Raw genomic sequence first — 20,249 nt, forward strand, 5'->3', positions numbered from 1 at the left:
ATCAGTTGTCTATGTCATATGCTGTTATGAATAATATAGGATGAAATATGAGTCTAGTGATACAGATAAAACAAAGGAATGTGCAAATTATGTTTTAAATTAATGTATATTAAAAAGATTTAAATGAAAAAATTGAATTAGAGTTCAGGAGAAAATTATATTTATTCTTAGCAACCCTGGCAACTTAATGGATGCATTAATAAAAATTTGATTCATTATTGGATGATTGAATTCATAGCACAATTGGCGTAATGAGGTAGCAATCGACTTTTTACAATGAAGAAATACAACTTGAAAGGAAAGAAAATATATTAAAAATCCTTCTTCAAAACAAAATACATATAACCTTCCATCTAGAATATTCGTGAAGAGCAATAAGGTAATACAAGAATTGGAGCTCTCTTGGACACGTATCTTTTGCCTTTTGGTAAGACTTTTTAAGAAAATTTTTAAAGTAGGGTCACCATGGAGGTTAAGAAAGAAGGAATCTAATATTTATTAGTCAGATACTGAAGCTTCTGTTTCTCATTTTCTCCTGGCATAATTTTCAGCGTTCGATTTGGAGTTAGGCATTGATTCTCTGTTTAAACAGTGATCTTGGCAGCAGACATGTTGCGCAGGCCACATTTTAACTTAATCTAGCAGCCAAGGGAGGAGAAGGGATAGCAACCCACTCAGTACTCTTGCTGGAGAATCCCATGGACAGTCCGGAGCCTGGTGCGGCTGCCATCTATGGGGTCGCACAGAGTCAGACGCGGAGAAGCGACTTGGCAGCAGCAGCAGCCAGCAGCAGCGCCAGCAGCAGCCAAGGACTCAGACAAAGCTCAAACATTTGCTTCTATACCCACGTTAAACATCACCTTATGCGCAGGAATCTGTCCCTGGTTTGTTCTCATTCCCGATTTCATTTTGCAGAATGCTATCATAATTAGCTTGAGGGATCACTTTCATATTCTTTTAAATGCAGCGCTGATTCACCAATAGCATCCAGATCCTCTTCACTCAGTTTCTATTTCTCAAGAAAACTGCCTGATTTTAAAGCACAGAAGCTTCTTGAGCATCCTCGAAAGAATTTGTATTTTGAGAAAATGCTTCATTCTATAAGTTAACACCTGATTTATAGCCACAACATCTTTACCACATTTTAGAAAACTGGACCGTGCCTTGGCTTTTTCTAAGTCTAAGTTTTGGCCTGAGATCGGTAAACATTCATTCTATAAACTGCAGTGATGTTGTCAGCTTTGTTAGGAGTTTCCTAATCATTTGATTTTACAAGGAGAGCTCAACTCAGTCACCCATTTCAAGCAACACTTTTAGACTTATTATATACATTTCAGAGGGTTTCCCAGGTGACACTATGGTAAAGAACCTGCCTGCCAGTGCAGGATATGTGAGACATGGGCTTCGATCCCTGGGTTCGGGAAGATCCCCTGGAGAGGCATGGCAACCCACTCAGGCATTCTTGTCTGGGAGAATCCCATAGACAGAGGAGCCTGGTGGGCTGTAGTCCACAGCGGTTGCAAAGGTCCGACATTGCACTAAGTGACAGCATGCACACGCATACATTTCGGAAACTACTAATTCGCAGTATGTTGAACTGGCTGATAATACTCTCTCTTGTGTTTGTATGTGTGTGTGCCTCAGCCTCTCAGTACATGTCCTAGCTTGTTGCAGCCGTGGATCGGTAACCCACCAGGTTCCTCGGTTCACGGGATTTTCCAGACAACGAATAACAGAGTGTGGTTGCATTTGCTACTCTTGATCTTCTGATGCGGGATCAAAATCACATATCTTGGCATCTCTCTTGCATTGCCAGGCAGATTTCTTTATCACTGTCACCATCTGCGGAAGCCCCCAGAGACCATTAATCATAAGGATGAATAAAGCAATAACTGGAGTACAAAGGAAAAACCCAAGTCTGATGGCTTTTCCTGTGATTTCTACCAAACATTTAAAATAAGTAATAAACACAATTCTCTTCATGTTTCTTCAAAAACTTGAAGAGTATTGAAAGATTTCCAAAATCATTCACGTAAGCAAGAATTACTTTGGTATCAATGCCAGAAAAATGGTGTAAGGAAAAGCTTAAAGACCAATATCACTTATGAAACTAGGTGCAAAATTCTCTACAAATTAATAGTAAATTCAACAACTATTGAAAAGATTATAAACCATAAATAAAGTTGGATTTACTTCCTGGCACTGCAAGATGCTTCAAAGAAACTATGAAAATTAATCTAGCTGCCAATATCAGCAGAAACAAATTGAAGCAGAAATGACCACATGATACATTATTTAATGCAGAAAAAGCATTGACAATATCCAACACGTTTTCATGAATGCAAGAACACTCAAACAAATGAAGAATTAAAGGAAACTGATCTCAACATTTAAAAAGCTCTATTAAAAGTACCTATTTTGCTAACATCCACTAATGGTGAAAGACTCAAAAGATTTTCTACTAAAAGTCAGGAACAAGTTAAAAGATGCTTGTTCTGTTCACACTTTCAACACTTCTCCCACTATTTCAAACATAGTACTGACAGTCCTAGCAGGAACAGTTAGGAAAAAATAAAACAAGTATTAATAAAAGGCAATCTAAATCGGAATGAAAAGTGTTCAACGCAACATGATTTCAGACAATAGAAATCCTAAAGATTCACACACACACACAATTCTTTTAAGAACTAACAGACAATTGAGCAAAGTTGCATTGATACCAAAAGCCGACAATGCAAAAACTGTTATATTTTCTATTCACTAACAAATGAACAATTCAAAGGCTAAAGTGAAAGTGAAGTGAATCGCTCAGTCCGCCCGACTCCTTTGCGACCACGTGGACTGTAGCCTACCAGGCTCCCACCGTCCATGAATTTTCCAGGCAATAAATACTGCGAAGTGGTGGTTGCCATTTCCTTCTCAAAAGCTAACTATTAGCCAAAATAATTCAATTTCAATTAGTTTCAAAAACTGATGCAAATACTTAGCGAATAAACTTAATCATGTGGTAAAACATTTGGTGTTCTGGAAAACATTTTTAGAAAGTTGACTAGGAACAACATCCATGCGTTCTGTGAACTGGAAAAATTTAATATTGCCAAGGATGTTAATATCACCCAAGTAATTCAAAGATTCAGTGCATCCCTATCAAATCCCACATGAATATTTTTACCACATTTGAAAATTTCATTGCTTAAAATTCAAATGGAATCTCAAGGGGCATTAGATATTCCAAAGAGTTTGAATGAGAATATCAACATATAGACACATTAGACCTCTTCTTTCAAGTTTACTACTCTTTCAAAGTCCTCAAAAACAATTTAAAGTTCATATCCAACAAGTTCCACTTGTTGGGCATACATGCAAAACAAATGAAGATGAGGATGAGATATGTGATACCTCATGGTAATAGCCAGCATTATTTAACAAATTGCCACAAAGTGGGAAGTCATTCATGGTCCATCAATGCGATAAATGCATATAACAAAAATATTAGATGCAATGGAATATCATTCACCCTTCAAAGAAAGGCAATTCTGGATATATTTTATAATCTGAATAAATTAGTAGAGCAGACTTACAAGAGGATCCCAATTCATGAACAGAATGAAGACACTTGGTGAGTAAGTTTACTCACAATTAGCAGTCAGAAGAATAGAGTGACAATGATATGGGGAGTAGGGAAGAAAAGAAGTAGTTATCATAAATTAAGGGATAGCATTTACATGCCCCCAAATTAACCACTTATCCTTGTTTATATACCTACTTCTTTTGATTTTACTTATAGTGTTATCATTTATTATGAATCTCCAAACAACATGAGCTACTTCTGCCTTCATTTAAACTACATACTTCGATTCACTTGAAACAGTAGCTAGAAAAATGTTTCAAACATAGAACAGCATATAATTAAGAAATTCACCTTCAGCTCTGTTGCTGCTGCTAGCTGCTAAGCCATCTTCAGCCTGGTCGACTCTGCTGCGACGCCCATAGACGGCAGCGCCCACTAGGCTCCTGCTGTCTCTGGGGTTCTCAGCTCTGAGAAATCATCAAAGTTGCTTTTGATAATCTACTATGGGCTTGTTAATTCCAATTAAAGAATAGACATTAAATTGTACTTACCTCAGATTTATCAGAAAATATTCAAGGGAAGGTAGTAGACAAAGAAGATCTTAAAATCTGCATCAGTATGATGAGTATTGTAATTGCTTGACCTAAATAGGCTTTTCCCATGATCCAGCAGATGTTGGCAATTTGATCTCTGGTTTCTTTGCCTTTTCTAAAACCAGCTGAACATCAGGAAGTTCATGGTTCACGTATTGCTGACACCTGGCTTAGAGAATTTTGAGCATTACTTTACTAACATGTGAGATGAATGTGATTGTGTGGTAGTTTGAGCATTCTTTGGCATTGCCTTTTCTTTGGATTGGAAAGAAAAATGACCTTGAGTCCTTGCCATTGCTCTTTCTTTGAGATCTTTTGGAAAAGGAAGCTTTGTTCTAGCGATGCTTTCCAAGGCCCACTTGACTTCACATACCAGGATGTCTGGCTCTAGATTGTGATCATGATTTATCTTTGGTGAGCTGGGGTTTTGTCCTGTGCTTCTGTATCTTCCTTCTGTAATATCTTCTGCTTCTGTTAGGGCCAGATCAGTTCTGTGCTTTGCTCTGCCCATCTTTGCATGAAATGTTCCCTTGGTATCTCTAATTTTCTTGAAGAGCTCTCTCTCGTCTTTCCATTCTGTTCTTTTCCTCTATTTTTTGCATTGATTGCTGAAGAAGGCTTTCTTATCTCTTCTTGCTGTTCTCTGGAACTCTGCATTCAGATGCTTATATCTTTCCTTTTCTCCTTTGCTTTTCGCCTCTCTTAATTTCACAGCTATTTGTAAGGCCTCCCCAGACAGCCATTTTCCTTTTTTGCATTTCTTTCCCATTGGGATGGTCTTGATACCTGTCTCCTGTACAATGTCATGAACCGCATTCCATAGTTTATCAGGCACTCTATCTATCAGATCTAGGCCCTTAAATCTATTTCTCACTTCCACCGTATAATCATAAGGGATTTGGTTTAGGTCATACCTGAATGGTCTAGCAGTTTTCCCTACTTTCTTCAAATTGAGTCTGAACTTGGTAATAAGGAGTTCATGAATAAGGAATTCTAAAAGAGATGGAAATACTAGACACCTGACCTGCCTCTTGAGAATCCTGTATGCAGGTCAGGAAGCAACAGAACTGGACATGGAACAACAGACTGGTTCCAAATAGCAAAAGGAGTACATCAAGGCTGTATATTGTCACCCTGCTTATTTAACTTCTATGCAGAGTACATCATGAGAAATGCTGGGCTGGAAGAAGCACAAGCTGGAATCCAGATTGCCAGAAGAAATACCAATAACCTCAGATATGCAGATGACACCACCCTTATGGCAGAAAGTGAAGGGAACTAAAAAGCCTCTTGATGAAAGTGAAAGAGGAGAGTGAAAAAGTTGGCTTAAAGCTCAACATTCAGAAAACGAAGATCATGGCATCCGGTCCCATCACTTCATGGGAAATAGATGGGGAAACAGTGGAAACAGTGTCAGACTTTATTTTTGGGGGCTCCAAAATCACTGCAGATGGTGACTGCAGCCATGAAATTAAAAGACGCTTACTCCTTGGAAGCAAAGTTATGACCAATCTAGATAGCATATTCACAAGCAGAGACATTACTTTACCAACAAAGGTCCATCTAGTCAAGGCTATGGTTTTTCATGTGGTCATGTATTGATGTGAGAGTTGGACTGTGAAGAAAGCTGAGTGCCGAAGAATTGATGCTTTTGAACTGTGGTGTTGGAGAAGATTCTTGAGAGTCCCTTGGACTGCAAGGAGATCCAACCAGTCCATTCTGAAGGAGATCAGCCCTGGGATTTCTTTGGAAGGAATGATGCTGAAGCTGAAACTCCAGTACTTTGGCCACTTCATGCAAAGAGTTGACTCATTGGAAAAGACTCTGATGCTGGGAGGGATTGGGGGCAGAAGGAGAAGGGGATGACTAAGGATGAGATGGCTGGATGGCATCACAGACTCAATGGACATGAGTCCTGTGTGAACTCCGGGAGTTGGTGATATACAGGGAGGCCCGGCATGCTGCGATTCATTGGTGTTGCAAAGAGTTGGACACGACTGAGCGACTAACTGAACTGAACTGATGGAGGGTGATACCTTGAGGTGTTTCACTGTGAATTTATGAATTTTATTAATTTTTCTTACAACACTTTTATGCATCACAATGTTTTCTCCATTTAGGAATTAAAGACATATTTATCTATATTTCTCTTGTTCAAAGTAATTTTATTCTAAATATGCAACTCTTAGATACACATAGTATTACTTTAGTGAGTCATATAGATACAAATATTTCTTTCCATCCAAATAGTTAAATAATTAGACTATTAGATGATCAATCTACCTTTGAAACTTAACTCCTTAGTATAAACTTTGTGAATTGGTAAATCATTAAATAGATGAATCTGCTTCTCAGATGCATGTGATTTCTTTATTTACTCATTAGTCACATTGATTCAAAGCCAAATTATCAAATTTCAATTTGAAAATTATAGATAAATAATGAATGCCTGCTATGGAAAACACTCTCAAACTATTCATGTTGCATGCTTTCTTTCTTTCACTTTATCATAAAGGCTAACACTGCAGATTATCCAAATCATTATAATTGGTGAAATGTCAAAGCTTCATTAAAGGCATGGAAATGAATCTAAGCAGAGTTTACTGATTTTGTCAATTAATAAAGTTTTATAATTAACATTTGTATGAGAAGCACAAATTAATGTGTATATTAAAATATGCTTTCCAGTTGTTAGATTTTTACAGTAGTATTATATTTTTCCACTGATTCTACTCCTCATCTATTTCCCAGATGAACTTCAAGGGAAAATCTTTCATCTTCCTTTGGAATACTCTGTCAAATCGCTCATTTTGCTCCACGGTCAAGTGATGTTTCCAGTCTCCAACAGTACCTGGTGGAATAAACACACAGATAGCCCTGGGTGAGGAGGTAGCACTGTTGGGCAAAAGCTTCCTTCCAACTACTTTGTTATCTACTTAAGCAGATGACTATCTATTTGTTTTCCATGGAATTTGATGCCTCACTTTCTCTTATACATGGCTGAGCTAAAAACACACTTAGGACGTGATAACACAGAAAACAGAGTGATAATCCACTTCCTTATCTTTAATTTTCATTATCCACTACCATTAATATAGAACTTTCTTAAGAAGGAAAAATAAAGCTAAATATTCAAAGAGATTAGAATATTTAAATATATCTTACAAAGTTCCACACACCATACTTGGCAAACCACATCTATTATTTCACATAATATAGTTCTTAATGATACCCTTCAAAGTAAGTATTTTATTCATCTTTAAAATTGCAAAAAAAAAAAAAAGAGAGAGAGAGAGAGAGAGAATGACCCAAAGATTTTTAAGAGGAAGAGAGATCAAGATGGTGAGCAAAAGGAGTTGAACTTCAACTCTCCCCAAGAACATATCAAAAATACACCTTCGTGTGGAAGAATTCTCATTGAAACTTTGCTTCTAACTGATTCTTTCTCACCGAAAGAATTCTATCTAGAAACAGGCAGTGAGACTCCTGGAAAACCAGGACTATCAGAAAGTTACAAGGTAGCACATGTATGAAGGGAAAAAGGGCGATCGCGCCAGGACCTCTGACCCTTGGGAGAGACTCAGAGGAAAAGGAGATCATGTGAGACAACACTGGGGAATGAACAGACTGCCAGATGCCATGAGCTGGGCATATCAGACTTTGGCTGATTGGAAAACCACTGGGACAGTTAGAAAGGCTGGAGATCCCTGGGCTCCAGGATTCCAGTATAAAGTATATGAACAACAAGGATACATTGTATAGCACAGGGGATTATAGCAATTACCTTGCAATAATCTATAATGGAGTATAATATGCAAAACTAGTGAATCACTATGCTGTACATGCATGATGGAGTAGCCATCATAGTAAAAAAAAAAGAGTCTGAAATGCAGTACTTGGATGCAATATCAAATACAGCAAAAAGATCTGTTTATTGCCAAGGCAAACCATTCAATATCACAGTAACCCAAGACTATGCCTTGACCAGTAATTCTGAAGAACCTGAAGTTGAACACTTCTATGAAGACCTGCAAGACTTTCTAGAACTAACACCCCCCCAAAAAAACGTCCTTTGCATTATAGGGGACTGGAATGCAAAAGTAGGAAATCAAGAAATAGCTGGAGTAAGAGGCAAATTTGGCCTTGGAGTACAGAATGAAGCAGAGCAAAGACTAATAGAGTTTTGCCAAGAGAATGCACTGGTCATAGCAAACACCCTCTTCCAACAACACAAGAGAAGACTACACATGGACATCACCAGATGGTCAATACCGAATCAGACTGATTATATTCTTTGCAGCCAAAGATGGAGGAGCTCTATACGGTCAGCAAAATCAAGACCAGGAGCTGACTGTGGATCAGATCATGAACTCCTTATTGCCATATTCAAATTTAAATTGAATAAAGTAGGGAAAACCACAAGACCATTCAGGTATGACTTAAATCAAATCCCTTATGATTATACAGTGGAAGGGACAAATAGATTCAGGGGATTAGATCTGATAGACACAGTGCCTGAAGTATGGATGGAGATTCTTGACATTGTACAGGAGGCAGTGATCAAGACCATCTCCAAGAAAAAGAAATGCAAAAAGGCAAAATGGCTGTCTGAGGAGGCCTTAAAAATAGCCATGAAAAGAGATGTAAAAGGCAAAGGAGAAAAGGGCAGATATACCCATTTGAATGCAGAGTTTCAAAGAATAGCAAGGAGATATAAGAAAGCCTTCTCCCTCAGTGATCAATACAGAGAAATAGAGGAAAACAATAGAATGGGAAAGACTAAAGATCTCTGCAAGAAAATTAGAGATATCAAGGGAATATTTCATGCAAAGATGGGCACAATAAAGGACAGAAATGGTATGGACCTAACAGAAGTGGAAGATATTAAGAAGAGGTGGCAAGAATACACAGAAGAACTATAAAAAAAAAATCTTCATAACCCAGATAATCATGATGGTGTGATCACTCATCTAGAGCCAGACATTCTGGAATGTGAAGTCAAGTGGGCCTTAGGAAACATCACTACGAACAAAGTTAGTGGAGGTGATGGGATTCCAGTTGAGCTACTTCAAATCCTAAAAGATGATGCTGTCAAAGTGCTGCATTCAGTATGCCAGCAAATGTGGAAAAACTCAACAGTGGCCACAGGACTGGAAAATGTCAGTTGTCATTCCAATCCCAAAGAAAGGCAATGCCAAAGAATGCTCAAACCACTGCACAATTGCACTCATCTCACACGCTAGTAAAGCAATGCTCAAAATTCTCCAAGCTACACTTCAACAGTATGTGAACTATGAACTTCCAAATGTTCAAGCTGAATTAAGAAAAGGCAGAGGAACCAGAGATCAAATTGCCAACATCTGTTGGATCATCGAAAAAGCAAGAGAATTGCAGAAAAACACCTACTTCTATTTTATTGACTATGCCAAAGCCTTTGACTGTGTGGATCACAACAAACTGGAAAATCTTAGAGATGGGAATACCAGACCAACTGACCTGCCGCTTGAGAAATCTGTATGCAGGTCAGGAAGCAACAGTTAGAACTGGACATGGAACAACAGACTGGTTCCAAATTGGGAAAGGAGTATGTCAAGGCTGTATATTGTCATTCTGCTTATTTAACTTATATGCAGAGTACATCATGCAAAATGCTGGGCTGGAGGAAGCACAAGCTGGAATCAAGATTGCCAGGAGAAATATCAATAACCTCAGATATGCAGATGATACCATCCTTACGGCAGAAAGTGAAGAACTAAAGAGCCTCTTGATGAAAGTGAAAGAGGAGAGTGAAAAAATTGGCTTAAAAACTCAACATTCAGAAAACTAAGATCATGGCACCTGGTGCCATCACTTCATGGCAAATAGATGGGGGAAACAGTGGAAAGTGACAGACTTCATTTTTTTGGGCTCCAAAATCACTGCAGGTTGTGAGTGCAGCCGTGAAATTAAAAGACGCTTACTCCTTGGAAGAAAAGTTATGATCAGCCTAGATAGCATGTTAAAAAGCAAGAGACATTGCTTTGCCAAAAGATCCATCTAGTTGGACTATAAAGAAAGCTGAGAGCCAAAGCATTGATGCTTTGAACTGTGGTGTTGGAGAAGACCCTTAAGAGTCCCTTGGATGGCACAGAGGTCTATCCAGTCCATGCACCAGAATCAGTCCTTAATATTCATTGGAAGGACTGATGTTGAATCTGAAACTCCAATACTTTGGCCACCTGATGTGAAGAACTGACTCATTAGAAAAGACCCAGATGCTGGGAAAGATGAAGGTGGGAGGAGAAGGGGATGGCAGAGGATGAGATGGTTGGATGGCATCGCTGACTCTATGAACATGGGGTCTCAGTAAACTCCGGGACTTGGTGATGGACAGGGAGGTCTGGCATGCTGCAGTCCATGGGGTCGCAAAGAGTCAGACACAACTGAGCAACTGAACTGAACTGAACTATGCTGTACAACTAAAACTAATATGATATTGTAAATAAACTGTATCCCACCTGCCAGTTTAGGAGACACAAGAGACTTGGGTTTGATCTGGGTCAGGAAGATCCCCTGGAAGAGGGCATGGCAAGTTACTCTAGTATTCTTGCCTGGAGCATCCCATGGAAAGAGGAACCACTACTAATAGATTTTCAAGTAATAAATTCAAGGAACAGAGGGGTGCCAAGGGCTGCCATTAATACAAAAGTTTCACTTGACGGAAGTTTGAAACCAACATTAATTCAATTATGTAATAAAGATGAATAAATTGGCATCTTTAGCTATCAGAATTTTTTTGTTTATATTATGGTCATTTGGCAGTAAGTTACATGGGCATGAGAAATGCTTTATATCTGATTAGTTGAGCAATGAGAAGTGAAAACTGATAATAAATGGGACAAAGAGGAAGCAATGACTTTTTAAAATATTGGTATCCACAGTAATTTTAATAAGATCTTTATATAATTAAAATTTAATCAGTGTCTATTGTCATAGTGCTGTTATGAATATATTAGGATGAAATATGAGTCTAGTGATACAGATAAGTGCAAATTATGTTTTAGAATAATGTATATTAAAAAGATTAAATGAAAAAATTGAAATTAAGGAGTATCAGGAGAAAATATATTTATTCTTAGCAACCCCTGGCAACTTAATGGAGCATAATAAAAATTTATTCATGTTATTGGGATGATTGAATTCATAGCACATTGGGTTAATGAGGTAGCAATCGACTTTTTACAATGAAGAAATATCAACTTGAAAGGAAAGAAATGATATAAAAATCCTTCTCAAAACAAAATACATATTAACCTTCCATCTAGAATATTCTGAAGAGCAATAAGGTAAACCAAGAATTGGAGCTCTCTTGGACACGTATCTTTTGCCTTTTGGTAAGACTTTTTAAGAAATTTTAAAGTAGGGTCACATGGTTAAGAAAGAAGGAATCTAATATTTATTAGTCAGATACTGAAGTTCTGTTCTGTTTCCTGGGATAATTTTCAGGTTCATTTTAGTTAGGATCATTGATTCTCTGTTTAAAACAGTGATTCTTGGAGAGACATGTTGCAGGCCACATTTAACTTAATCTAGCAGCCAAGGAGGAGAAGGCGATAGCAACCCACTCCAGTACTCTTGCCTGGAGAATCCCATGGACAGGGGAGCCTGGTGGGCTGCCATCTATGGGGTCGCACAGAGTCAGACAGGACTGAAGCGACTTGGCAGCAGCAGCAGCAGCAGCAGCAGCAGCAGCAGCCAAGGACTCAAGACAAGTCTCAACACATTTGCTTCTATTACCCACTTAACATCACCTTTGCGCAGGAATTGTCCCTTGTTTGTTCTCATCCCGATTTCATTTTGCAGAATGCTATCATAATTAGCTTGAGGATCAACTTTCATATTCTTAAATGCAGCCTGATTCACAATAGCATCCAGATCCTCTTCACTCAGTTCTTTCTCAAGAAAACTGCTGATTTTAAGCACAGAACTTCTGAGATCCTGAAAGAATTGTATGAGAAAATGTTCATTCTATAAGGAACACCTGATTTATAGCACAACATCTTTACCACATTTTAGAAAACTGACCGTGCTTGGGCTTTTTCTAAGTCTAAAGTTTGGCTGAGATCTGTAACATTCATTCTATTAAACTGAGTGATGTTGTCAGCTTTGTTAGAGTTTCCTATCATTTGATTTTACAAGGAGAGCTCAACTTCAGTCACCCATTCAAGCAACACTTTTAGACTTATTATATACATTTCAGAGGGTTTCCCAGGTGACACTAGTGGTAAAGAACCTGCCTGCCAGTGCAGGAGATGTGAGACATGGGTTCGATCCCTGGGTCGGGAAGATCCCCTGGAAGAGGGCATGGCAACCCACTCAGGCATTCTTGTCTGGAGAATCCCATAGACAGAGGAGCCTGGTGGGCTGTAGTCCACAGGGTTGCAAAGAGTCCCGACATGACTGAAGTGACAGCATGCACACTTGCATACATTTCGGAAACTACTAAGTTCTGCAGTATGTTAACTGGCTGATAATACTCTCTCTGTGTTTGTTGTGTGTGTGCTCAGCCTCTCAGTCATGTCCAGCTTGTTGCAGCCCCCGTGGATCGTAACCCACCAGGTTCCTCTGTTCACGGGATTTTCCAGACAAGAATAACAGAGTGGGTTGCCATTTGCTACTCTTGGGATCTTCCTGATGCGGGGATCAAAATCACATATCTTGCATCTCTTGCATTGCCAGGCAGATTCTTTATCACTGTCACCATCTGGGAAGCCCCCAGAGACCATAATTCATAAGGGAATGAATAAAGCAACTAACTGAGTACAAAGAAAAACCCAAGTCTTGATGGCTTTCCTGGTGATTTCTACCAAACATTAAAATAAGTAATAACACCAATTCTCTTCATGTTCTTCAAAAAACTTGAAGAGTATGAAAGATTTCCAAAATCATTCAGTTAAGCAAGAATTACTTTGGTATCAATGCCAGAAAAATGGTGTAAGGAAAAGCTAAAGACCAATATCACTTATGAAACATAGGGTGCAAAATTCCTCTACAAATTAATAGTAAATTCAACAACATATTGAAAAGATTATAAACCATAATAAAGTTGGATTTACTTCTGGCATGCAAGATGGTTCAAACTATGAAAATTAATTAGTGCAATATCACAGAAACAGAATGAAGAGAAAGACCACATGATCACATTATTTAATGCAGAAAAAGCATTTGACAATATCCAACACGTTTTCATGAATCAAGAACACTCAACAAATGAAGAATTAAAGGAAACTATCTCAACATTTAAAAAGCTCTATATAAAGTACCTACTGCTAACATCACACTTAATGGTGAAAGACTCAAAAGATTTTCTACTAAAATCAGGAACAAGTTAAAGATGCTTGTTCTGTCCACTTCAACACTTCTCCCCACTTTTCAACATAGTACTGGAAGTCCTAGCCAGAACAGTTAGGAAAAATAAACAAGTATTAATAAAAGGCATCTAAATCGGAAAGGAAAAGTGTTCACAGGCAACATGATTTCAGACATAGAAAAATCCTAAAGATTCTACACACACACACAATCTTGTAAGAACTAACAGACAATTGAGCAAAGTTGCATGATACAAAGCCGACATGCAAAACTCTTATATTTCTATTCACTAACAATGAACAATTCAAAGGCTAAAAGTGAAAGTGAAAGTGAAGTCGCTCAGTCGCCCGACTCTTTGCGACCACGTGGACTGTAGCCTACCAGGCTCCACCGTCCATGAGATTTTCCAGGCAATAATACTGGAGTGGGTTGCCATTTCCTTCTCCAAAAGGCTAACTTATAGCAAAATAATTCCAATTTCAATTGTTTCAAAACTGATGAAATACTTAGGAATAAACTTAATCAATGTGGTAAAACATTGTGTTCTGGAAAACATTTTAGAAAGTTGACTAGAACAACATCCATGGTCGTGAACTGGAAAATTTAATATTGCCAAGATGTTAATATCACCCAAAGTAATTCAAAGATTCAGTGCAATCCCTATCAACATCCCAATGATATTTTTACACATTGAAAATTTCATTGTAAAATTCAAATGGAATCTCAAGGGGGCATTAGATATCCAAAAGAGTTTTGAATGAGAATATCACATATAGACACATTAGACCTCTTCTTTCAAAGTTTACTACTCTTTCAAAGTCCTCAAAAAATTAAAGTTCATATCCAACAAGTCCACTTGTGGGCATACATGCAAAACAAATGAAGATGAGGATGAGATATGTGTACACTCATGGTAATAGCAGCATTATTTACAATTGCCACAAAGTGGAAGTCATTCATGTGTCCATCAATGGATAAATGCATAAACAAAATATAGATGCAATGGAATATCATTCACCCTTCAAAAGAAAGGCAATTCTGATATATTTTATAATCTGAATAAATTAGTAGAGCAGACTTACAAGAGATCCCAATTCATGAACAGAAATGAAGACCTTGGTGAGTAAGTTTACTCACATATTAGAGTCAGAAGAATAGAGTGACAATGATATGGGAGTAGGGGAAGAAAAGAAGTAGTTATATAAATAAGGATAGCATTTACTGCCCCCAAATAACCACTATCCTTGTTTATATACCTACTTCTTTGATTTTACTTATAGTTTTATCATTTATTATGAATCTCCAAACAACATAGCTACTTCTGCCTTCATTTAAACTACATACTTCGATTCACTTGACACAAGTAGCTAGAAAATGTTTCAACATAGACACTATATAATTAAGAATATCACCTTCAGCTCTGTGCTGCTGCTGCTGCTAAGCCACTTCAGTCCTGTCCGACTCTGTGCGACCCCATAGACGGCAGCCCACTAGGCTCCTCTGTCTCTGGGGTTCTCAGCTCTGAGAAATCATCAAAGTGCTTTGTGATAATCTATATGGGCTTGTTAATTCCAATTAAAGAATAGACATAAATTGTATTACCTCAGATTATCAAGAAATATTCAAGGGAAGTAGTAGACAAAGAAGATCTTAAAATCTGCATCAGTATTGATGGTATGTAATTGCTTGACCTAAATAGGGATCCCAGTTTAGAAAGGGCTTTAAAGCAGAAACCTGAGTTGACCAAATTCTGTTTTCCTGGAGAGAGATAGTTAATAGGTTTTCCCGCAAGATATGGTGAAAAAAATATCTGTTTGAAAAACTGATGAAAAAACTAGAACAAAAATATATCAACAATGGGCAACTTGGTGGAAGGTAAGTTAAAATTGATACCTGCTGATAGTATATTGATGACAGAACAGACAAATACTCCAGGATTTTGCGTAGTTTACTCAGTGTCTTCTATACCCACATTTGCAGCAAAATCTGCTGTTTATGAATATATTTTTGTGCTCACATTCTTATGGAACCGCTCAAAAATAAAAATAAGGAAGGGAACACATTTGCATTTTAAGATGATAACGTGGGTTGAAGAATAGAGAATAAATGGAGATGGACTGAGATTTGCAAGTAGGCAAATCAGTTAGATAAGTTGCTTTAGAAACTAAGCAAAAGATAATGGTGATCTGGACCATGGAAGGGGCAATATAGATTGGTATGTTTGCAACTTCCACAATGGAATCAGAGACAGAATTCAGACTTTTACTAACTAGTGAAATTAAGAGGCAAGGGTGAAGGAGATATCAAGCATGAAGGCTAGTTTCTGACTTAGATCACGAGATATAGTACATTTTATGGGAGAACAGGCAGCTTTTGTTGGGAGATGATAATTCTACTGGGGGCAGGATATTTTTGAAGTCCAAATATTAGCTATAAAAATAGGGATAGAGAAGACAGTTGCAATATATTAATACATGTGTCTGTACCAGTGTTACATATCTAGGATTCATCAATTTCACCCCAACCCCTCCAACCCAGTTTACTCTACTGCACACTATACTTCATGTAATTAGATCTGATGGATATTTTAAACTTTCATTTTTACTTCTCAACACTGAGAGGTTAAAAAGTCTTAAAAAGGTTTGTTGAAACACCTGCCTAGCTTCTGTCAGCACACACTTTTTTTCTCCCTACCTCTCTGATAGTTCCTTTTCAGTGTTCTTCTTGGGCTCACCCTCTCTACCCAAACATTATGTTTTAAATTCTCTCAGTAATAGTACTAGTCCCCCCTTTTTTTCTCCCGTACACTCTCTTTCTTCATTTCTCTTTTCCTCCTCTTTTTCTGTCCTTTTCCTCCTCACTCTCAATTTTAAGCATAACCATGGTTTCAACTATAGTCTATACAGTGATAATGTCCAAATTAATATCATTGATAATTTTAGAGCAAATCTCTTTGAAATGTAGGCCTGTATGTTCCCCCAATTTTCAAATACCTTCATTTGAATACTTCTAAATCATCTTAAACTCCATATGTCAAAACCAATCTCATAATCTTCTCTTTTCAGCTTTACCCTGCTTCAGTGTTCCCTAAGAACTAAATGAATGACATCATTATCAACACAGGTATATGAGCCAGAATATAGAAAGCATTTTAATATTTCTCCCTTTTTCATTTTTCCTGTATATAATCCATTTCCTTTTGACCTTAAACATATGTGGTAAAGCTCTGCAGTTTCTCCAGTCTCAGAGTGACCATTTTAACCCAAAGCATCATTGGTGTTCAGTGGGTTATCACACTAGCATCTAACTAATTTGCCTTTATTCACTAACATCATTTTCAATCCACAAAAAGAAATGATATTCTAAAAATATTAATTGTATTATATAACTCTCCTTCTTGTGATTCTTAAAAGACTTCTTACTGCCTTTAAGGTGAAAGAAATCACCATCATTTATTACAGTCTTTGAGCAGCTTGACTCTTATTGACCACTCAACCTTTCAATATTTTCACTTTGCTTGTTCTTCTTCCTTCATTTTTCATCCACTTTAATGTATCAGGAAATTTGCATGTTCCCTTTCCCTGGCTTCCATTTTTCCCCATCTCTTTTTTGTTAATATGTATTTATTAACTTGGCTGACAGAATGTGGTCCACTGGAGAAGAAGGGAATGGCAAAACCACTTCTGTATTCTTGCCTTGAGAACCCCATGAACAGTATGGAAAGGCAAAATGATAGGATACTGAAAGAGGAACTCCCCAGGTCAGTAGGTGCCCAATATGCTACTGGAGAAGAGGGGAGAAATAGCTCCAGAAAGAATGAAGGGATGGAGCCAAAGCAAAAACAATACCCAGCTGTGGATGTGACTGGTGATAGAAGCAAGGTCCAATGCTGTAAAAAGCAGTATTGCATAGGAACCTGGAATGTCAGGTCCATGAATCAAGGCAAATTGGAAGTGGTCAAACAGGAGATGGCAACAGTGAACGTCCACGTTTTAGGAATCAGTGAAATGGACTGGAATAGGTGAATTTAACTCAGATAACTATTATATCTACTACTGTGGGCAGGAATCCCTTAGAAGAAATGGAGCAGCCATCATGGTCAACAAAAGAGTCTGAAATGCAGTACTTGGATGCAACCTCAAAAACGACAGAATGATTTCTGTTCATTTCCAAGGCAAACCATTCAATATCATGGTAATACAAGCCTATGCCCCAACCAGTAACACTGAAAAAGCTGAAATTGAATGGTTCTATGAAGACTTACAAGACCTTTAAGGACTAACACCCAAAATAGATGTCCTTTTCATTCTAGGGGACTGGAATGCAAAAGTACGAAGTCAAGAAACACCTGGGGTAACAGGCAAATTTGGCCTTGGAATACGGAAGGAAGCAGGGCAAAGACTAATAGAATTTTGCCAAGAGAACACACTGGTCATAACAAACACCCTCTTCGAATAACACAAGAGAAGACTCTACACATGGACATCACCAGATGGTCAACACCAAAATCAGATTGATTATATTCTTTGCAACCAAAGATGGAGAAGCTTTATACAGTCAACAAAAACAAGACCAGGAACTGACTGTGGCTCAGATCATGAACTCCTTATTGCCAGATTCAGATTTAAATTGAAGAAAGTAGGAAAACCACTAGACTATTCAGGTATGACCTAAATCAAATCCCTTATGATTATACAGTGGAAGTGAGAAATAGATTTAAGGGTCTAGATCTGATAGAGTGACTGATGAACTATAGACGGATGCTTGTGACATTGTACAGGACACAGGGATCAAGACTATCCCCATGGAAAAGAAATGCAAAAAAGCAAAATGGCTGTCTGGGGAGACCTTACAAATAGCTGTGAAAAGAAGAGAAGCAAAAAGCAAAGGAGAAAAGGAAAGATATAAGCATCTGAATGCAGAGTTCCAGAGAATAGCAAGGAAAGGCAAGAAAGCCTTCCTCAGTGATCAATGCAAAGAAATAGAGGAAAACAACAAAATGGGAAAGACTAGAGATCTCTTCAAGAAAATTAGAGACACCAAGGGAAAATTTCACACAAAGATGGGCTCAATACAGGACAGAAATGGTATGGACCCGACAGAAGTGGAAAATATTAAGAAGAGGTGGCAAGAATACACAGAAGAACTGTGCAAAAAAAGATCTTCATAACCCAGATAATAATGATAGTGTGATCACTCACCTAGAGCCAGACATCCTGGTATGTGAAGTCAAGTGGGCCTTAGAAAGTAACACTACGAACAAAGCTAGTGGAGGTGATGGAATTCCAGTTGAGCTGTTTGAAATCCTGAAAGATGATGCTGTGAAAGTGCTGCACTCAATATGCCAGCAAATTTGGAAAACTCAGCAGTGGCCACAGGACTGGACAAGGTCAGTTTTCATTCCAGTCCCAAAGAAAGGCAATGCCAAAGAATGCTCAAACTACCACACAATCTCATTCATCTCACAGGTTAGTAAAGTAATGCTCAAAATTCTCTAAGCCAGGCCTCAGCAATACGTGAACCATGAACTTCCTAATGTTCAAGCTGGTTTAGAAAAGGCAGAGGAAACAGATCAAATTGCCAACATCTGCTGGATCATTGAAAAAGCAAGAGAGTTCCAAAAAACATCTATTTCAGCTTTATTGACTATGCCAAAGCCTTTGACTGCGTGGATCACAAGAAACTGTGCAAAATTCTGAAAGAGATGGGAATACCAGACCATCTGACCTGCCTCTTGAGAAACCTGTATCCAGGTGAGGAAGCAACAGTTAGAACTGAACATGGAACAACAGACTGGTCTCAAATAGGAAAAGGAGTACGTCAAGGCTGTATGTTGTCATCCTGCTTATTTAACTTCTATGCAGAGTACATCATGAGAAACGCTGGACTGGAAGAAGCACAAGCTGGAATCAAGATTGCTGGGAGAAATATCAATATCCTCAGATATGCAGATGTCACCACCCTTATGGCAGAAAGTGAAGAGGAACTAAAGAGCCTCTTGATGAAAGTGAAAGAGGAGAATGAAAAAGTTGGCTTAAAGCTCAACATTCAGAAAACGAAGATCATGGCATCTGGTCCCATCACTTCATGGCAAATAGATGGGGAAACAGTGGAAACAGTGTCAGACTTTGTTTTGGGGGGCTCCAAAATCACTGCAAATGGTGATTGCAGCCATAAAATTAAAAGACACTCCTTGGAAGGAAAGTTATGACCAACCTAGATAGCATATTAAAAAGCAGAGACATTACTTTGTCAACAAAGGTCTGTCTAGTCAAGGCTATGGTTTTTCCAGTGGTCATGTATGGATGTGAGAGTTGGACTATGCAGTAAGCTGAGTGCCAAAGGATTGACTCTTTTGAACTGTGGTGTTGGAGAAGACTCTTGAAAGTCCCTTGGACTGCAAGGAGATCCAACCAGTCCATTCTAAAGGGGATCAGCCTGGGATTTCTTTGGAAGGAATGATGCTAAAGCTGAAACTCCAATACTTTGGCCACCTCATGGGAAGTGTTGACTCATTTGAAAAGACTCTGATGCTGGGAGGGATTGAGGGCAGGAGGAGAAGAGGACGACAGAGGATGAGATGGCTGGATGGCATCACTGACTCGAAGGACATGAGTTTAAGTGAACTCTGGAAGTTGGTGATGGATAGGGAGGCCTGGCTTGCTGCTATTTATGCAAAGAGTCGGACATGACTGAGTGACTGAACTGAACTGATTTATTAGCTTACAGTTTTCAGG

The 20,249-nt window shown here is 38.3% G+C and overlaps 1 protein-coding gene across 1 annotated transcript in view; it reads right to left on the reverse strand.

Moving 5' to 3' along the window:
• LOC102172897 (amine sulfotransferase) overlaps positions 6,313-20,249 on the reverse strand; it is a 32,100-nt gene continuing 18,163 nt past the window's right edge. Inside the window, exons 6-7 of the mRNA XM_005684534.3 lie at positions 11,955-12,141; positions 6,313-7,015 (exon numbers count right to left, since the gene is read on the reverse strand). Coding sequence (XP_005684591.1) covers positions 6,894-7,015; positions 11,955-12,141 — 309 coding nt within the window. The 3' untranslated portion in view covers positions 6,313-6,893. The remainder of the gene's footprint in view (positions 7,016-11,954; positions 12,142-20,249) is intronic.

Source organism: Capra hircus, chromosome 9, assembly GCF_001704415.2.
Source record: "Capra hircus breed San Clemente chromosome 9, ASM170441v1, whole genome shotgun sequence".
NCBI classification, from domain to species: Eukaryota; Metazoa; Chordata; class Mammalia; order Artiodactyla; family Bovidae; genus Capra; species Capra hircus.